The following is a 20111-nucleotide window of genomic DNA, read 5'->3' on the forward strand; positions in this document are numbered from 1 at the left end:
TTCGAGATGAATTGTAACAGTGTGACAATACCCAATTCCTCTTTATTAACTTACAGCTGAATGTGCATGATCCGATATCAGATGGAGAAATAAAAGTGACATGCCAGGGAAGCGCTCTAAAACGCCACGCTATTGTTTTTGAACGCGGATATCACACATTTCATTCTGTCTTCCTGTAGTTCACACCAGAGAGTGCATGCGTTGAGTCTCACCCTGCATCTCAGTCAGGCATCAGAGTCCGATTGAAAACACACCCAGACTGCATCAGCACCAGTTACTGACGGGTTTCTGGGTGTAAAAGGGCTACAAGCTGCGCGTAAAATACAAAATTTAAAACTTCTTTAGTGTGCATAGTGTTTAATTTACAGCAAGAACATCCAGTGTCATAATTTGAGGCAATGTGTCCTTATAGTTTACAGGAGAGCAATTCTCCAAAAATAGGCTGAAAAAGCTGTCCACATTTCTTAAATGTAAGATAAGAATCATAACATTATTTCTATTAAAGATAATCCCAATAGGTCCTTTGTCAACGGTCCACTACACGCGCGCGTGCCTCTGGGGAGGACTTCATTGCGCGCCTGTAGTCCTTTCCCAAAGTCTTCCGGAGTAGGCGCGCGCTCACTTCTCACTTGCACAGCGCAGTAGCTCTCGACTTTTCACCGTGCGCTCGCGAGTCACCGGACACCGCTGTCACTTACCTCGGGACACCAGGATTCCCCGGGATTACGACGTATTTTGTGTCAGGTATGTCTGATGTTTAAAACGTATAGGCTGGTCTTGAAAACGTGATATACATGAGTTATAGTATTAGAATTAACGAATGAGTGGTTTGTTTTTGAAGAACTGCCTATTTATCAGCAAACTGTGGGAACCCCACGTAAAAGACGATAGGCCTACATATGGATAGGTAGTTTTCCCACATTGCTTATTAAATAGATTTTTCTCTTAATTTTGTTTTGTTCTGGTATGAGTGGATGAAATCGCCCAGTTCACATCTATGTGAAAGAGTCTGACTGTAAATGTAACAGAGGTAACTTAGGTAAAGAGACACTGAAGGTACCAAACAAACCTAGATGAGTATTTTCAGCAGCCCACCACCCCAGGGCCCTCTGTACCTTTTTAAAATAGAATAGCCAGAACTCGGTTGACTGTTTTCAGTGTTTCTGAAAAATTGGGTAACTTTGAAATGTTTACTATTAGCTAAAAGGAAGTTTGCTTGTGAGAAGTTAATGACGTATGGCTACCAGTACTTCCACTCTGTATACTGGAAGGATACCACAGAGAGTGCTATTTAGAAATCAGCTAACATTGCAATATTGAATGAGTGGAATTTACCAGAGAGTTTAGTCACAAGTTCTTTAAAGGGGGATCTCTTCCTATCAAGAACCTATTAGTTATAGGCAAGGGTGATCAGTTATAAGGTTGTAGTAATAGAGTAATTTTTGTTAAATGGAAAAGGTCAAAGGGTCAAACAATAACTTATCATATGATCTGGATTTGTGGCTGACTGCATCATCTGGGATCAACTGGATGTTTTTGTCTAAGTGTACTATACATTTGTCAAACTTTTGATAGATCAGTTCTGAAAGTAATTTAGGCTGAGGGCCTTATGTCTCTCAGACTATGTTAAATAACCTTCAGAGGCAGAATATTCCTTTAGTAAATGTGGCTTCAGGAAACCACCTTGAGGAAAAAGCAGGGCTGGAGGTTTCCTTAACATGTCCAGCTATCTGAGTTGTTTCTGTGGCTTTGTCGTGGTAAGATTGTAGATGTAGGTGTTTATTTGGGAGTTTGCATAATCACACCACCTTCATTAAAGTAATCAACATGAATCCTTGTTTCACTACTGATTTCAAGGCCACTTGTGTGTCTGTGTGAAGGAGTTGTCGTGGAATTCAGAGGGTCGAATGGGGAAAAATGCGATTAAGCTGTCCATGGCCTTCATCACTTCCTGTTTCTTTACGAGGTCAGTTCCTGTCTTTAGCCTCGGGTCCAGGCAGGAAGGAAGAGGGCATGAATATGTTTTTTAAGTTTTTTTTTTTTTGGGGGGGGCTTAAGAAATGGACGTCAACATTGTCACACAGCTTTCCCAACAAGCAACTGAGGGCTGGGACAATTACGCACTTGTCCAAAATTAGCCCTGATGTTAGACACCCCTTGATGGAGGGAATCAGCTGAATCTGTCTTTTTGAACAAGGGCTTTGCTGTTGTCAGCCACTGGTGCAAACTGAGGAAGACTCAGACTTCTTGTTGCGCCCTGAGCCCCTAATGCTTAAACAACAAGAGTAGACTTTAATTCATGTAATGCCTTCCAACAAGCCACCTCAGTCCTCTGTATCTGGAGGATATGATGACATCATGTGGAAACAGGACGTCCCGATGACCAAGACACCTTACTTTTCCATTGCACCCCCCCCCCGTCCAGTTTCTCTCCTACTCCTTTCTGAGTTTGTGTATGTACTCTATGAGTGTGTGTTATGCGTGTGAGGGTTCAGTGACAGCTTGCTTCCCATTGTCCTATCATTCCTGCTCCACTCACCCTCTGCATCCTGTGGGGCTTCCTGCTAATGAGGGAGAGAGTCAGAGAGAGAAAATAACAAAGGTAAGAAAAGAGACGAAGAAACAAGAAAAGAGGATTGGAGAAGGTCTGGAAAGAACAGATGTAAAACTTTAGAAACTCCAACAGATCTGAACAGTCGTGTGTGTGTGTGTGTGTGTGTGTGTGTGTGTGTGTGTGTGTGTGTGTGTGTGTGTGTTTCTCTGTGTTCCCGCAGTGAATTTCCTGCTGGGAGCAGCTTATCTGCAGTCCACTGTGCAGGAAAGGGTGTGTCATTTGGATTTGGATGTTTGCGAGTGTGACGATGGAGGGTGATGTTATTGTGATTTATAAAAGTGGACTGAATGCGTGCTAATGCTTCGTAGGTCAGAATTGATGTGCTTTATTATACTGTTTTGGAGTATACAAATATACTGCAATATACTGTTCTGCAGAAAATTACTAAGTATGATTTTGAGGTACTTATACTTTTGAGTATTTCCATTTTATGCTACTTTATAATTCTACTGCACATTTCAGAGTTAGACATGGCACTTTTTACTCCACTTGTTTTATTCCATAAATATAGGCATTTCTTGCTTTTCAGATTAATATTTGACATACAAACATGATGCATTGTTCTATATTAAAGCTTCACCTTGCATCAATTGTAATGGTCCAATAAATATAACACTGAAAGGGGCCATTTTACATACTGAATGCTTTTACTTAGGGTACTTTAAGTACACTTTGCTATTAATACATGTATACATTTTCGAATGCAGGACTTTTGTAACGGAGTGCAGTACTGCTACTTTTACTTGAGTAATTGATCAGAATACTTTTTTCATTACTGCTGTTCTGTGATGCACTAATTTTAACACTTTTTTGGTAGAAAGTATTTCAAGTAAAGTCTGTGAATTAAGAAATTCAGTTAATCTCCATGATATTGGGTGGAGGCGGATATTTCAAAACCTGGGTAAAAAAAAGCTATTATTTAATTATATTAACTGTTTGCATGTCTTTATACCATTAAGGGTAGGTAAGAAAATAATTTTTTTGTAACAACCCTTGAAAAACTATAAATGACACGAAACACTGATGCTTATTATCTAAAGATGGTTATTACTCCGTCCTGTTGTTGCAGACAGACTTATCACAAACCAACACCACACTTCTCCCCCACCAGAAGATGCTGCTTCTGTATTCTAATTATTTCTTCTTGTCAGCTGCTATAAAAATCTGCTGTGACGTAAAGCAACTAGTCAGAGAAGCAAAGTCACTTTTGAAACAGCTAACATGGATAACATACTGGTATATCTGTGGAATGAGTATGACTGAAAAACGTTTTGTGGTATATTATTGGCAAGCATTAATGACAGTTGCATCATGGAGAAATAATGCCATTTTATTGTTACACCATATGTAAGTTTTGCAACTGGTAGCAGAAGTCTAAACATATTTTAGATAAGGTGACATGCATTGTAGTCACATTTTTTAAATGTATCACTACGGCATTCATGACCTTGAATTTAACATGACATATTCAAAACTACCAGATAAACTTCCAGAAATCGAGCATGGCGTGTGTTTGTTTGCCTTGCATACTGCATCTCATTTGCGTTACTTGGTTTCAACAGTCAAAGAGGAACTCAGACTGGTCTTAAATTACTCTGATGTAACTGACAGTACTTGCACACTCTTGTCTAATACAACAGACCTAATGTCAAAAGTAGCAGCAAGTTGTGCAGTGTGCCAATTTGAATTTGCAACCCAGCGTACCACCACACACCCACACACACACACACACACACACACACTTTGCTCTAGTACCTTTAATGTTTGTGGCTGATTGAAAGCCCAAATAGCACAGACAAAGGTGAGGAAATACACACATACATGTTGGTTTGTGTTTAATTCTGCACCATTGCAAGTATTTGGGTGCACAATTGCATACTTTGGCTCGCCGTAAATGCTTGATTGGTGGAGTCTTTGTCCATTGGGCTGTGTACTCTGCTGCATGTGTGACTTTAGTGTTGAAATGATTCCTTTATGTAAAAATACCCCAGGTCAACTGAATTCTCAGGTGATATTTACAAATCATCACAGCTTATTTGTGCAGAGAGGAAGACAGAAATTTGATCAACAGGAACTTGGAGAACAGTGATTGTATGGCCGTCCCGTAAATAGTCCTCTGTGTGTGTGTGTGTGTGTGTGTGTGTGTGTGTGTGTGTGTGTGTGTGTGTGTGAGAGTGTGTGAGAGAGACTACATACTGTATGGTATTGTGCTGATCCTGTCTGGTCATCTGCCAATCTTAGAAAAGCAGAAAAAGAAGAGATGAAAGAAAGGGCAGAGGTGAGATAAAGATCATAGTGAGGAGGCCTCTTCTACACCCTCTTTCAATTCTCCATTTTAATGTTTTTCACAACGATAAAGGCAGCAGCTTAGGTCCAGTGGAAGGGTGGATAGAGAGAAAATGAAAGGTTATTGTTGGAGGGGTGTGGGCACGGAGAAGAAAAAAACAGCAACAAAGAGGAAGATGTGTGTGTGTGTGTGTGTTCAGGGTGTTTGTGGCTCTGCAGCTGCTTTGTGTGTGTGTGTGTGTGTGTACTCTGTACTCTGTACTCTGTCCTCCAGGAAAAGGGGGAGCCATCAGGAGGGCTGACAGGAAACTCTAACAGGGCTAACTTCCTTTAGCTCTGATGGCCAGCCTGATAGTGATTGAGTGTGTGCGTGCGTGCGTGCGGGCTTGTGCGCATGTAACATTTTGCATATTTTGCTCTAGCCTCTTCTGGATGAAGCCCATAATAGTCTTTGTTGCTTTAAAGATTGAGAGGAATTTCGGGGAAATTTGTGTTGTGGATGGGACAAACCTGACGATGTTCACTAGGAGTTCTGGTGGTGTTCTTTTATAATGAAAGTGAATTACTTTTGTTTTTTGTTGCTCACTGCCATAACCTGTATGGTTCTTCCTGTGTGTGACTTCCCTCACATTCCTCAGTAGGTGGGGAGGCTGCAGCCTGGGGTTTAGTCAGCTTGGATAGTTGTCAGTTTGAATCCTAGGGCTACTCTACACTTACTTGCGAGTTTATTGATTGGCAACAACAGCGCATTATTATATTTATTGATACACGTACAGTAGCTAACACTAATGCTGTCTAATATTACAGCCGTGCAATGAATTTGACCTTAATGAAGGTTATAATGAAACTTTTAGAGAGGTGTTGATTCAACGTCATAGTCAGTTTGGAGGCTCTAGTTTGAGGTGTTGTTGAAATGTATTGCGTTGCACCCCAATTATAGCTATAACAATAGACTAAATATTAGAAACTACAGCCTCCAAAATAACCATAAACCCTGTTTAACCTAGGGCTGCAATTAAGGATTACTTTCATAATTGGTTAATCCGCCAATCAATTGAAATGTCTATAACATGTCAGAAAAAAGTGAAAAATACCAATCACAATTTATTAAAACCCAACTCAACATCGTCAAATAGCTCTTTTTGTTCAACCAACACTCCAAAACCTTAAGATATTCAGTTTACTATCACATAAGACTTAGAAAAGCATCAGATATTTACAATGTAGAAGCTTGAAAAATGTCTCAAAATAGCTGCCGTGTTTTATCTGTTGATTAAAGCTTTAGTGCGTAACTTTTTTTTATATTAATGAAGTCCTACATTCAAGCCATTGCCAAATGAGTTGATGTAAAGCTAAAAGCTAATCTGTCTCTCTGTATTTCTCAGTATAGCTATGTTCACAAACTGGTGTCGTCCGGTGACTATCGCGTGCAAAACATCGCATAAAGATAATTACCTCTTCTGAAGAGTTCATCATGTTTTTGTTTTTTTAAATCCTCCGTGTCCTCCTTGGTTACTACCAACGGCGTGGAGGAGGGGTGGGAGCTGTGTGCGATCACAGAAGGCTTGCATCATGTGGATGTTTTGTTTGTCATTAGTTAGAATTCCTCATGGGGGAGACAGAAACTACGCACTATAGCTTTAACTAATTGACTATTTGTTTCAGCTGTAGTTGAATCTGATTCTCTCAAAGATAATAACGTTCATGAGTGTAGGATTTATTGCAAAAACGATAAACAAACACGATATAATGTGTGAATTAGTGAGCTTTAGCGGTGCCGGTAGGCGAGTTCTGTTCCAGTTGGACAGAACCAGGCTAGCTGTTTCCCTCTGTTTCTAGGGTTTATGCTAAGCTAAGCTAACTGGTTGCTGGTTGTAGCTTCATATTTCCTGTACAGACAAGAGTGGTATCATCTAACTCTGCCAGTAAGCGAATAAGAGTATTTCCCAAAATGTCAAACTTTTGCTCTAAGCTAAATGTGCCTAATACACTGTTGACTAGTGCTCTGAGGATTGCCTTGTGCAAGGCACTTAGCAGAAGGCAAGGCATATTTGTTTTCCTGAAGAAATAATTCTGAAAAAACACTAATGTTGATCAGGAAAGCCAATGTCCTCTGCACACAATTAAAATGTTTTACTATCTTCTCTATATGGTATTTCCTCTTTATGCTGTCACCAGCTTTTGCTTTGTCAACACACACAAGTTCTATTGAAGCTATGCAGTTTGCTCAAAACTGGAAGTCAGGATTGTGTACATGTGTGCACATCTACACAATGATCTTTGTGAAAGCCATTTCACATTGTCAGTGACTGTTACTTTGTTTCAGTTACCTCTGTCTAATGATGACGTTTACACACTTCTGTTTTACCACAAACACACACACACACACACACACACACACACACACACACACACACACACACACACACACACACACACACACACACACACACAGACACACACAGACACACACACACTGACCAGAGAGACTGAGTACCCCTTCTGGAAACTGCAAAGCAAAAGGGGAAGTGGCTAACCTCACATCTCTTTGTCTTTCCTTATCTCGAGCTGTCTCTGTCTCATTTTTTTTTTTTAATTTCTCTGTCTCCTCGCGTCTCCCTTCACGCATCTCTCTTTATTCACACTTTAATGCTCTTGAGCCTTTCTCTCACATTCTCCAAAACCTTTTCCCTCTCTGGTTCTCTGCCAATCATCTTCTCTTACCCTGCTCTCTCTTATTCCGCCTCTCGTCACTCACCACTTTCCTCTTTTTTCAGTGGCGATGGTGATTGACAGATGATCTGACAGAGGAAGACTTCAGGTGAGGAAAAAAGTTAACTTCTCCTTCCCGCTTTACCTCCAACCCTACTTCCGCTCAGCCTCCTCCCGCTCGAGGGAAGTAAAGTTTTTTATTTAAAGTTTGTTACTTCCCACTTCTTTAGTTTAGTGACCCTCTGTTTTCTGGTGATATGTGTTGCTTTCACTTTCTACCAGCTTGTGTTTGAAGTCTTAGGTTGCGTAGACAGGAATTAGGAAATTGAGAAAATTGACAAATTTCTTATGTTGAATCTTTTCTAGATAATCTTTTTTTGTTTTCTTTATAAGCGGTGATAATGTTATTAATTTAATAGTTGAGTAATTACTGTAATTAAAGGGTCATTGCACCAATTTTACACAAGAAGTTCAGTTTGCAGAGAGTTAAGGCTGTTTTACAGTCACCGAGCTCGCTCGTGCCAATGTGACGTCAAAATGACGTAGATCTCGCTGGCGCGCCAGTTCAAAATCTATTTTTTTCAGCTGCGCGCAACAAAGTGGAAACAGGAAGCATGAACGAGCTCGAGAGCAACCGGATGCCAGGACTCTCAGAGTGACTGCAAGTCTCTCTTGTAAACTTACTGGGTTAAGATGAGTTCTTTTATGGCGAATAAAAGGCTTGATCCGACGAAGTAGGTCATCGAATCAAATCGAAGCATTGACGTCAATGCTTCTGCCAGTTCTGCCGTTGTTTACCTTTTTCTTCTTCTTCTAGTCCGTAGAAATAGCAAAGTCGGTAGCCTTTCCTCATTAGCGCCACCTCTGCAACTAGTGTCGCGACTACCACGCCGAGTATAAACAGTTACGACACTCTCATGATGTCACACTGGCGCACGACAGCTCGGCTGCGGCGAGTATACTCGTTTTATATTCTGAAACTGGAGGAGCTTTACAACGTTTGAAAAAAATTATTAGTTATTTCAGTTTGGGCTTAAGACATGTTTTTTATCAGAAAGCTGTTTTTACAAACTGGTGGTGTGGAGTTTGAAAGGTGTGTGGTCTTACAAAAGATGTTATCCAGTTGCATTATGGGAAATGGGCGGGACTCATACTAGGCCTTAAAAGACAGGCTATCTCAGGCTCTGCTGCTGAGAACTATTAGAGTATCCCTTTAAACAGGTTAATTTTGGATTTATATTTCGTATTTTTATTTTAATCAAACCTTTGTTGTTATCTCTGTATACCGTACTTATGCCAGGTAAAAACTGCTTTTATAAACTGCATACGGCTTTAATCACTATTGTATAGCATTAAGCAGCAATAAAGAAAGGAAAAATTGACATTTACATATTGATATCTGCTTGCTTTCACAGACGCTGTCTCCGTGCTGGTTATTATGGGGTGTGCCTGTTGCAAGCAGAAGAAGTCCGCCAAAGCAGCAGCAGCAACATCAGCAACAGTAGACGTTACAGATCTGTCTCCTAGCAACGCAGATGGAGGGTTGTCCGCGGCCTTGACTCAGGGCCGTTACTGTCCTGACCCCACTCAGACCATCCCAGATTTTAACAAGGGCTTCTCATCCAGCACCATCTTCCCCAACACCAACACACACCAGCGGCCTGGAGGCGTAACAAGTAGGACTGTGTGTGTGTGTGTGTGTGTGTGTGTGTGTGTGTGTGTGTGTGTTGATCACTGTAATTGTTTCTCCTGTCCATACTGGCCCTGAATTGATCACACAATTTCAGGTTTAAGCCTCATGTTAGCTTCTGCTGAACTATTAAATGCATTTTTATATATACATAGGACTATGGATGTTGTCCTCTGTCTCTTAGAATCATGCTATGAAGGCATCTCTTTACAGCTAGTATGGACAGAATTAATCCTTACTTAATCCTTATAGACAGCTGTGGCTCAGGAGGTAGAGTGGGTCGTCCTTTCATCACAAGGTTGGAGGTTTGATCCCCGACTCTGCATGTCAAAGTGTCCTTGAGCAAGACACTGAACCTCAAGTTGCTCCCGATGGGCAGGCTGCTATGCCACCATCAGTGTATGAAAGTGTGTGAATGGGTGAACATGAGGCAAATTGTAAAGTGCTTTGTCCGGTAAGGTAGAAAGGTGCTATATAAATGCAGTCCATTTACTCCAATAACTATTTTAATGTATGTATGTATGTAAGACATTTAAAACAGTAAAACCCTAGATGGTAGTTAGAGTACTGGAAGCTGATAACTCCTTTGTCTCTTGTTGTGTGTGTGTGTGTGTGTGTGTGTGTGGGTGTGGGTGTGTGTGTGCGAACACGTGTGCAGGTGGTGGAGTCACTCTCTTTATAGCTTTGTATGACTACGATGCCCGCACTGAAGATGACCTCACTTTTCAGAAAGGAGAGAAATTCCAGATCATCAACAACACGTAAGCACAAACACAGCTTCATTTTAATAACATCTGCTTACAGATGTTGCTGTTTTTTAGGAAAAACACCCACACCCAGGATTGTAATAATACACTGTGGCATAAACATTTTACAAAATGCAACGGAAATTGAAAAATGAATGCTTACTGTATGTGTTTAATGAGGTCAGTGATGATAATGGTAATCCATTTTATTTGCAAACATGCTACAGGCTGCAATTAAGCATCACCCGTTAACACTGTGAACTGTCAGAGGTATCAATTGCTGCTGGCGATGTTGACAAGCTCATGTTCTTGAACAATTTTCTTGTCTCTATCTATTAATCTACAATCAGTTTATATGATGACGTTTACATTGGGAGGTGTTTGGTGTTAATATTACTCAAAATGTTCACACATTCGCTCTTTATCTTCTTTCTCATCTAGACACCTTTATGCTTCTGTTCATTTTAATGTTGATAAAGTGTATTTTGCACTTAAACCTATCAGACAATTGTTTTTGTAAAGTACAGTTTTTGCCATTGTCATTGTTCCTTTTAATTTCAACACTGTTAAAAATATCATAGGGTATTGAACTACGAACCCTCCATCATGTGTCATACCAAACTGTGAGCTGACGGTATTGTTACACCTCATTCCTGATTATGTTGGGCAGACTGACGCTTTGTGTCTGTTTTTTTGCAGAGAGGGTGACTGGTGGGAGGCTCGCTCTTTGGACACAGACCACACAGGTTACATCCCCTCCAACTACGTAGCTCCTGTCGACTCCATACAGGCTGAAGAGTAAGTAGACACACACACACACACACACACACACAGTAGTGAAAGCTACGTATGCTGCAATATAAGTGCTGACAGTTTACTTTGAAGGATTCTGTCAATAATTGACATGTAGTCTGAGGGCAGAGGTCACAAGATGTGTGCTGTTGCTGTGGTGACTCATGTGTTGTTGTCATGGTGACAGGTGGTATTTTGGGAAGATGGGGAGGAAGGATGCGGAGAGACAGCTGCTGGGCCATGGCAACCAGAGGGGAACTTTCCTCATACGAGAGAGTGAGACCACCAAGGGTAAAGAGGCCACATACACACACACACACTCACACACACACACACACACACACACACACACACACACACACACACACACACACACACACACACACACACACACACACACTACTGCTCAAAATATATGAAAGCATAGAATTTCTCTCGCTTATCTCTCACCTCTGCCCGACTATATACTCCTTTGTTCCCCTCCCTCTTCCTCTCCTCTCCTTTCTCTTTACAGGTGCTTACTCGCTGTCTATCCGTGACTGGGACGACAACAAGGGAGACCACGTCAAACATTATAAGATCCGCAAACTAGATAATGGTGGCTACTACATCACCACAAGATCACAGTTTGATACTGTGCAGCAGCTGGTAGAGCACTACACAGGTAACACACACACAAACACATGGATACTAATTCATCCTCTTTTTTTTCTGCTTCTCCTTGAAAGTGAAAAAAAAACGGTTGTGTTGCCATTTTCTGATGCACCTTCATGCTCCAAAGCTCCTGCTTCCATGGATTTTATCTAAAACCTGTTTTGACTCTTTGCCCAATCATTCTCTGCCCAGCTGCAAGAAAGAATTTAAGCCTTATTCAGTTTTGATTCATACTGTAATTACAAGTATGTAAGTAGAAAAAATGTAGGAAAGTACGTACTTTTAAACTTGAGTATTTCCATTTGCTGCTTCACTACAATTCAGAGGGAGAATTGTACTTTTAACTCCACCACATTTACTTGACAGCTTCAGATACTGATTTTACATAAAAAGTATATGATCAGCTTATAAAATATGATGCATTGTTATAGAACTACCCAACAATGCAGTAAGTAATTTAAACAAGCTCCACCTTGACCAACAACATTAAAAAGAGGCTTATATGTCAATGCATCGAAAATAAAAATCTACTGATGTAATATGTACAATACGGTAATACAAAGCTCTGAGAGGACTTTTACTTTTGATACTCTTAGTACATTTTTCTAATTTGTACTTTTACATAAGTAGGATTTTGAATCCAGAACTTTGACTTGTAATGGATACTTACTTATTTTTGCTTTAGGAAAGGTTTTAAATACTTCTAACACCACTGACTGTTAGGGACTTTTTAAGCTTAATTCAGAGTTGTTGTAACAAGCGGAGTTCACACCCTCCACTTCCTCTGCTCTCTGTCAGTGGAAATCTGCCCCCTAGTGGTGTGTGTTGATATAGCAAACATTCTACAGTTAGAATAACATGACAGATCATCAAAAGAAACCTGAGAGATTTGGTCACATATATCATTGACTTTTATTTGTTTTTCTTATGAACTGTATTGTCCCTGTATGTCTTTTTTGTATCTCTGTATGTCTTTTTTATCTGTACATGATGCTGTGTGTTTGTCTTTTTGCTGAGTGTTCCTTGTGCCATTGTAACTTGTCAGTTGCATAAGCACATAAGCAACCTGTCTTGTTCTTTTTTATCTCTGCATTTGCTGCTTTTTTCCCTCTGTTTTCTTTTTGTCTTGTTTCCTTTTTCCTTTGCCTGCCTGTTTGCCTCTTCTCTCTCTCTCTCAGAGAGAGCAGCGGGACTGTGCTGCCGTTTGATTGGCAGCTGTAAGCGGGGCATGCCTAAGCTGGCCGATTTATCAGTGAAGACCAAGGATATGTGGGAGATTCCACGTGAATCCCTCCAGCTGATTAAGAAACTGGGCAACGGCCAGTTTGGAGAAGTCTGGATGGGTAGGAATGGTGGGACTGTGTTGCAGTGGGGGAAGGTGACAGCAGGAGCACACCTGGATAAAATAAAGTATTAAAAGATGAGCAAGTACATATAATGCATTTAAGTCTTGGTTGTGTTAAGTTGACAAGAACATCAGTAAACGCTTCTGGTGTAAAGACACCTGCAAGCTCACGAACATACACTGTAAAGCCCTGTTCATCTGACTGTGTTGTTCAGAGTCTGTCTACCTGCAAGGAATAAACCTGTAAAAAGTTGGACCACACAAACACAGACAACACACACACACAGCTGATAGATGTAGTTTGGACTAGTTTTTAAATGTGTGTTGAATAGAAACTGCAGCAATGAAACAAATCCCTACTAAATCCCTGTGTGGGTGATAACAATTGCACAGACAACAGTTAGTGAATAAAAATGTAGCTTTGTTTTACATCCAGGTGTGCACAGTTGTTCCCCTCCTCCCCTGTTGTTGCATGTGCATGTTTCATCATCTCACCTCACCTCTTTGTCACCCCCCATCTTTATTCAATTTTTCCACCCATCACTACACCTTTTTCTCCCATTCTTCACCACCCACTTCCACTCTTTCCTTTCTCTACATCTCCACCCTCCTTGGCTCCCACCTCCTTCCCATAATAGGCACTAATGATGGGCTGTGTTATTACCTGACCAAGCCCTGTATCAACTCCACCCCGCTCACCATGGGCCTTGGGCGGGACGCCTGGGAGGTGTCCAGGGAAACGCTGTCCTTGCAAAGGAAGCTGGGACAGGGCTGCTTCGGGGACGTTTGGATGGGTGAGAGTGACACCGCCATCCTCTGATGCCCGCCACAGGCTTAGAGGGAGAACTGTCTGTCCAGCGTTGTCCTCCGTAGTGTCGTTACTGTCCTGTAGCAAAGATTGTTGGTAATGCTTAATGTCATTTATGTCAGAGTATTTAAGTAAAGTTGGATGTTTTTCCCAATATCGCTTGGTATTCCCACAGGATGTGTTACCTATTACATGTATGACATATATGGGTTAAAAATTGTGATACAGTTTCACTGACTAAATCCAAATGTGTTTGGTTTTCTGAGACATACACAGTTTATCCCTGAAGCCAGCCAAGCTATGAGCCTTTCCATGTAACTCAGGTACTGCCTGTGTTGATATAGGACCAGAAAACTTCCCTCTTAACATTACTGTCTCATGTCATGCATGCTCTCCAAAACAGCAATCATTTGCATGCACCAGAAGTATGACCACATGTGTGTGTTCATAACATCCTGCATGTTGTGTTTATTTCTTTGTATTTTTAATATTTATATCTGTATGTGTGGGTTTTTGTGTCCAAGTATAAGTAGTACCCACATGTACAGTCATGTGAAAAAATTAGGACACCCATGCTAAAGTTGACTAAAAAGAGGAATAAAAAAAATCATCTTTTGGAAATTGATCTTAATGCCTTAATTACATAAATGAGGAAAAATCCAATCTTTAAGGACACCAATTTTCTTTGTGAATGAATAATGTATCGTAAATAAATAAATGTTCTTCCTTAAAATACAGGGGGCATAAGTAAGTACACCCCTATGTTAAATTCCCATAGAGGCAGGCAGATTTTTATTTTTAAAGGCCAGTTATTTCATGGATCCAGGATACTATGCATCCTGATAAAGTTCCCTTGGCCTTTGGAATTAAAATAGCCTCACATCATCACATACCCTTCACCATACCTAGAGATTGGCATGGGGTACTTTCCATAAAATCATCTCTCAATGCAAATCAAACCAGCTATTAGGCTAACTGAAATAAAACCATGCCAATCTCTAGGTATGGTGAAGGGTATGTGATGATGTGGGGCTATTTTAATTCCAAAGGCCAAGGGCACTTTATCAGGATGCATAGTATCCTGGATCCATGAAATAACTGGCCTTTAAAAATAAAAATCTGCCTGCCTCTATGGGAATTTAACATAGGGGTGTTCTTACTTATGCCCCCTGTATTTTAAGGAAGAACATTTATTTATTTACGATACATTATTCATTCACAAAGAAAATTGGTGTCCTTAAAGATTGGATTTTTCCTCCTTTTTTTAATTAAGGCATTAAGATCAATTTGCAAAAGATGATGTTTTTATTCCTCTTTTTAGTCAACTTTAGCATGGGTGTCCTAATTTTTTCACATGACTGTATATCCAGGCATCACCTTGTCAGTATGCCAGAAAACTGGTGTCTACGCCTGCACAGTATGTGTCTGTGTGTGTCCATGCACTATGTGTGCATTAACATCTCCTTGTCTCTATGCCAGGCATGTGGAATGGTACCACCAAGGTAGCGGTGAAGACTCTGAAGCCAGGAACCATGTCCCCTGAGGCCTTCCTGGAGGAGGCTCAGATCATGAAGAGACTCCGTCATGACAAGCTGGTTCAGCTCTATGCCGTTGTGTCTGAGGAGCCCATCTACATTATTACCGAGTTCATGAGCCAAGGTATCAGGCTGAGTAAACTGTCATGCCTGTGATGTACTGTAGATACAGTGTAAATCACTGCTGTTGGTTGGAAACCTTACTAACAAAAAGTGAGTTTTTTTCCCTTAAATGTGATGCATAGTTGACAAAACTGTAAAACATTCAGAGACTGCATACAGCCACCAAGGTTACAAAATCCATCCATCTTCATCCGCTTATCCGGGTCGGGTCGCGGGGTAGCAGCTCCAGCAGGGGACCCCAAACTTCCCTTTCCCGGGCGGAAAGAGAGGTTGCAAGATGGAAAAATAATATATGTTTTGACTTTTTAATCTGCATCTGGATCACATTGAAATATGCATCGTCATAATCAAGGGACACATGATACATTTCTTTCATTTAAGTAAGTGCAGACGTTCATGATAAAATAGGGCATTTCTATCTTGCATTGAAATTTTTAAAAACAAAATCCTGGATCTACGCCTGTCCTAACTTTCAACCATTCTTTAAAACAAATGTTTGCGATATGTTGAGTACCGAACAGACAAATAGGAACAAAACCTTAAAGCTATAGTGTGTAGTTTCTGTCACCACCATGAGGAATTCTAAATGATGACAACACCACTGTTGTTACATGCAAAACATGATGAACTCTTCAGAAGAGGTAATTATCTTCACTCGAGTTTCTGCGTGCGAAAGTTGCCGGATGACAACAATTTCTAAACATAGCCATGCGGAGAAATACAGAGAGTGTTGTGTGAAGCTGATATTCTTAATTAGCTTTGTATCAACTCATTTGGCAATGGCTTGAATGTAACGGACGTTCATTAATATAAAAAAGTTACGCACTAAAGCTTTTATCTTCAACATTCAAAGATTTACCCAACATTACAAATTGGCAGAAGGGTGGCACATTGATCAGGGAGGCTTCGTAATTTGAAAACAAATGTTGGCATTAAGATGTATTCATGCAAAAGTGTCACTATGCATTTACAAGCATCTATCTAATAAGACTTTTACTGAATTATATTTGGTACCCTCCATGATACACAGCAGATATGAGTTAACTACAGGAGGACTGGTTATGATGCTACAATCTTTTTCTCGTTTTTCAGGAAGTTTGTTGGACTTCTTAAAAGATGGGGAGGGGCAGAGTCTTAAGCTGCCTCAACTGGTGGACATGGCTGCACAGGTGAGTTAAACAGACACAAAGATACACCACACATTGACAGCAATTAAGGGATTTAAAGGAAACACATTTTCTCACTATCTTTCTGAGCTCTTTTTTGTCTCTTTGTGTTTATAGATTGCAGCTGGAATGGCGTACATTGAGAGGATGAACTACATCCATCGTGACCTGCGAGCAGCTAACATCCTTGTCGGAGACAATCTGGTGTGCAAGATCGCTGACTTTGGCCTGGCTAGACTCATCGAGGACAACGAGTACACAGCCAGACAAGGTAACAGCATGAGATATTAAATGAGTGTGCGTGTGTGTATGAGAGAGACAGATGAAGAGAGCCACACTTGCACAATGCGATGATTTAGAGTGTCTGCCTCTGCCTTCGTGCATATATATTTTTTATACATAACCTATCCTAATTATATGATTATACATGTTCACTGTGTTGCCATGGTTTCAGGGGCAAAGTTCCCAATCAAGTGGACAGCTCCAGAAGCTGCATTGTATGGACGCTTTACCATCAAGTCAGATGTCTGGAGCTTTGGCATCCTACTAACTGAACTCATTACGAAGGGACGGGTGCCATACCCAGGTACTGGGTATTTCTTATTCTACATATTATTCTACATATTTTTCAGCTATTCACTATCAAAAAGGGGACAAGATCGCATTTGTATAGCAAAAAAAGGTGGTTGCAGTTAACAATGGAGTGTTTAAAAGTGTGCTTACATTTTCAACCAGAACAAATTACATTACAGCACTGGGTGAGTTTAGGGCCTCAGTGTCTTTGTTCGAAACGGCTTCAAAAGCAGATGGAAAGGAAGGGGAGACCCTTTCTTAAGCACCTGCCTCCCTGCTGTACAAATTAGCACATAGATCATGCTGTAAGGGGTGACTGATGCTGCAATCAATCACAATCATTTCTCTTGCAATATGTTATTGACACCAAGTATTGCTAATTTTACTAAATAAATATGTGGATTGAGAATTTTACATATTTGTTTTTGCAGTAATTTTAATTTTTAAATGTTACTGTTAAACTCAATGTGAAGATATTTGAAGTGCAAGTTGTATCATTTCTTTATTCCAGACATTTTGAATTTGGAACTACATGACTTATGATAAATGAGATAAAAAATGAATCAATCAAAGATCACAAAACAAATTAAATCAGAACGATAATGTAAGCAATAGATATACAATAACAAAGAATATAGAAATAGATGTGCAGTAGATTCAAATTCTTAAAAATGAATACATAAAATAGATAAAAGAAACATCCTAAAACAGATAACATTCATGATCGGCATTGTTTGTGGTTGTTTTATATTTCAATAAAGCCACATATACTGTAAACATGTTGCTGCATGTGTAATTAATTGTAAACGATTCCTGTTTTTATATTATTATTATTATTATGCAAGTTTGGAGGTATGTTTCTTCTTCATTTGTAATATAATGAGATTTATCTTAGATTATTTTAAAGTTGCAGTATGTCATCTTTGCATTGTATCCTGAGTTACCCTATGATTCTCATCACTACTGTTTCCACATCCCCCCTCCCTCCTTCATCCCTTTAGGCATGAACAACCGTGAGGTGTTGGAGCAAGTGGAGAGAGGCTACAGGATGCCCTGTGCCCCGGGCAGCCCCGCCTCGCTCCATGAACTGATGCTGCAGTGCTGGAGGCGTGAGGCTGATGAGAGGCACACTTTTGAGTACCTGCAGTCCTTCCTGGAGGATTACTTCACCGCCACAGAGCCGCAGTACCAGCCCGGAGAAAACCTGTGACCACACACACGTGTAGGACAGTTGGAGCAATAAACGGACAAACAGAAAGAGAATGACAGACACACAGGCAGACATGGATGTATGCAATGCAGATACACTGTTCGGCATGTCACAGTACATGTGTATTCCTTCATTGTATCAGTACACATACTGTATACATGCGCGCGCACACACACACACACACACACGCTAAGCTACATATCATTGCCTAGTTTAGACAGTTTCCTCCTTTTGGTTATTGATCACTGCAGCCCATTCAGGATGGATCAGTCAACCATGTTGAGGAGCAGAGTCGGAGCTCTGCTCATCAGGCCTTGCAGAAATGTTGCTTCACTCTGTAACCATGACAACAAGGAACTGAAAGAAGATGTAGATGGTTGTGTTGAGGTGGGGGGAAATCGAGTGTGTACATGATTTGTTCAGCTGCCATATATGTTCAGGTCCTATTGATTCCTGTTTCTAAGAAGAGCGATTTACTCGGCTAACTGTTTGCCTGAGATAAATATGTTGATACAGAAATTATAGAAGGTGCAACAGGTTTCAGTCAATGAACCTTGTGAACCTGTGTGGTCGATTATGTACACAGGCACTGTAACATTTATTAAGATGCCTCCTCCTTCCAATAATTTTGCAAACATATAAAAAAGGCTGTTGAACTGATCCATGTCCATCACCTGAAAGGGGAAACTGATTTCAAACTTGCACCAACATGTGCCTTAAAGTGGTCAAATTAAGGGCTGTTTTAGATTTTAAGTACCTTTAATACTATATTAGTAAAGTCTGAAAGGAGAGATGGTAAGGAATGCTCTTTGTCTAATAATATGTATGACAATTTTGTATGTAACTGTCTCTCTTGCTGTTTTAATTTAACGTAGATATATCTGTGCATGACAAAGACTTCTATATCTAGTTCAACTTGTATACAGTTTTCATCCATTGGGAGGACAGGGTGAAATTTTACACATAAAGAGGAAAGATCAGTGTCAGTGGACTTTGGAAGGATAGTGTTTTCAATCTGTGAGTGTAACCTTTATGTGATTTTATGAGATTCCTCATTTTATTGTAATAAAGATCAAATATCTTTCAAGGGTTATGACATGTCTCTTATTCTATGTGTGTTTGGACATGTATGCTATTTTATTTGATGCTTCCTCATAGGTAATGTCAAAGACAGGTGTAGGAGCCAAAAAAGCAGTTTTTGTTTATATTTAAAGAACAATAGTTATTATTTTAAGACTTCCCATATTTTGGTTATAGTTCTGATCCACTGATTCTGATTGACAGCTAGGCCACTGATTGGCAAATCAGCCACACCATAGTTATTGTGGGTGTGGTATAATTGATAAAGGGAAGTTGGAAACACAGGTGGAGGTTTTTTTTGGAAGTCCTAGCTTTAGTTGAGACCAAACGCAGTTTTTTAACCACATCTAGTCATCCTGTTTCATCTTATTAGATATCATTTAAGAAACCATCAGTATTGTTTATTTTCCCTGATTCACACATATGCAACATTAGCCTACGACGTTTTGGAAGGATCATAAACATGTATTTCTTTAGGTAGGATATTTGTGTTTAATTATTATATTCAAACAACGACCGCATGCCTGGATCAACAGCAAAGGAACAAAGATGCGTTAAAACCGTTCTTCTATTGCTGGGGAAGTGGCTATAATTTTGAAACGGAATAGCCACTACATGCCTCCAAATGCAAAACACTCAAATATACAAATATTAATGATATTTTTCTTCTGCCCTCTTGTTCTGCCTTTACATTTTTATTATTGGTTTTAGTATTTTCCTACTTTTCCGAATGCTCATGTGAGGAAACTTCAGGTGTTTTGTGCTTAAAGCTAAATA

General features: G+C 40.1%; 1 protein-coding gene across 4 annotated transcripts; it reads left to right on the forward strand.

The window, feature by feature from the left end:
- Window positions 1-272: 272 nt before the first annotated feature.
- Window positions 273-19341, forward strand: yrk (Yes-related kinase). 4 transcript variants are annotated; one of them, XM_078268077.1, is made up of 14 exons: window positions 273-744; window positions 7678-7721; window positions 9028-9288; window positions 9961-10063; window positions 10748-10846; window positions 11028-11131; window positions 11355-11504; window positions 12673-12837; window positions 13478-13633; window positions 15127-15306; window positions 16398-16474; window positions 16589-16742; window positions 16926-17057; window positions 18046-19341. In XM_078268077.1, exons 3-14 carry the CDS (start codon window positions 9051-9053, stop codon window positions 18252-18254), a joined length of 1767 nt encoding a protein of 588 aa, XP_078124203.1. In that variant the 5' UTR covers window positions 273-744; window positions 7678-7721; window positions 9028-9050; the 3' UTR covers window positions 18255-19341. The 4 variants fall into 4 exon arrangements, with proteins under 4 accessions (XP_078124203.1, XP_078124205.1, XP_078124206.1 ...); XM_078268078.1 differs by lacking the exon at window positions 273-744 and adding an exon at window positions 2499-2602; XM_078268079.1 differs by lacking the exon at window positions 13478-13633 and having other exon boundaries at window positions 276-744.
- The last annotated feature ends 770 nt before the right edge of the window (window positions 19342-20111 follow it).

The sequence above is a fragment of the Sander vitreus genome, chromosome 14 (assembly GCF_031162955.1).
Source record: "Sander vitreus isolate 19-12246 chromosome 14, sanVit1, whole genome shotgun sequence".
In the NCBI taxonomy this organism is placed as follows: Eukaryota; Metazoa; Chordata; class Actinopteri; order Perciformes; family Percidae; genus Sander; species Sander vitreus.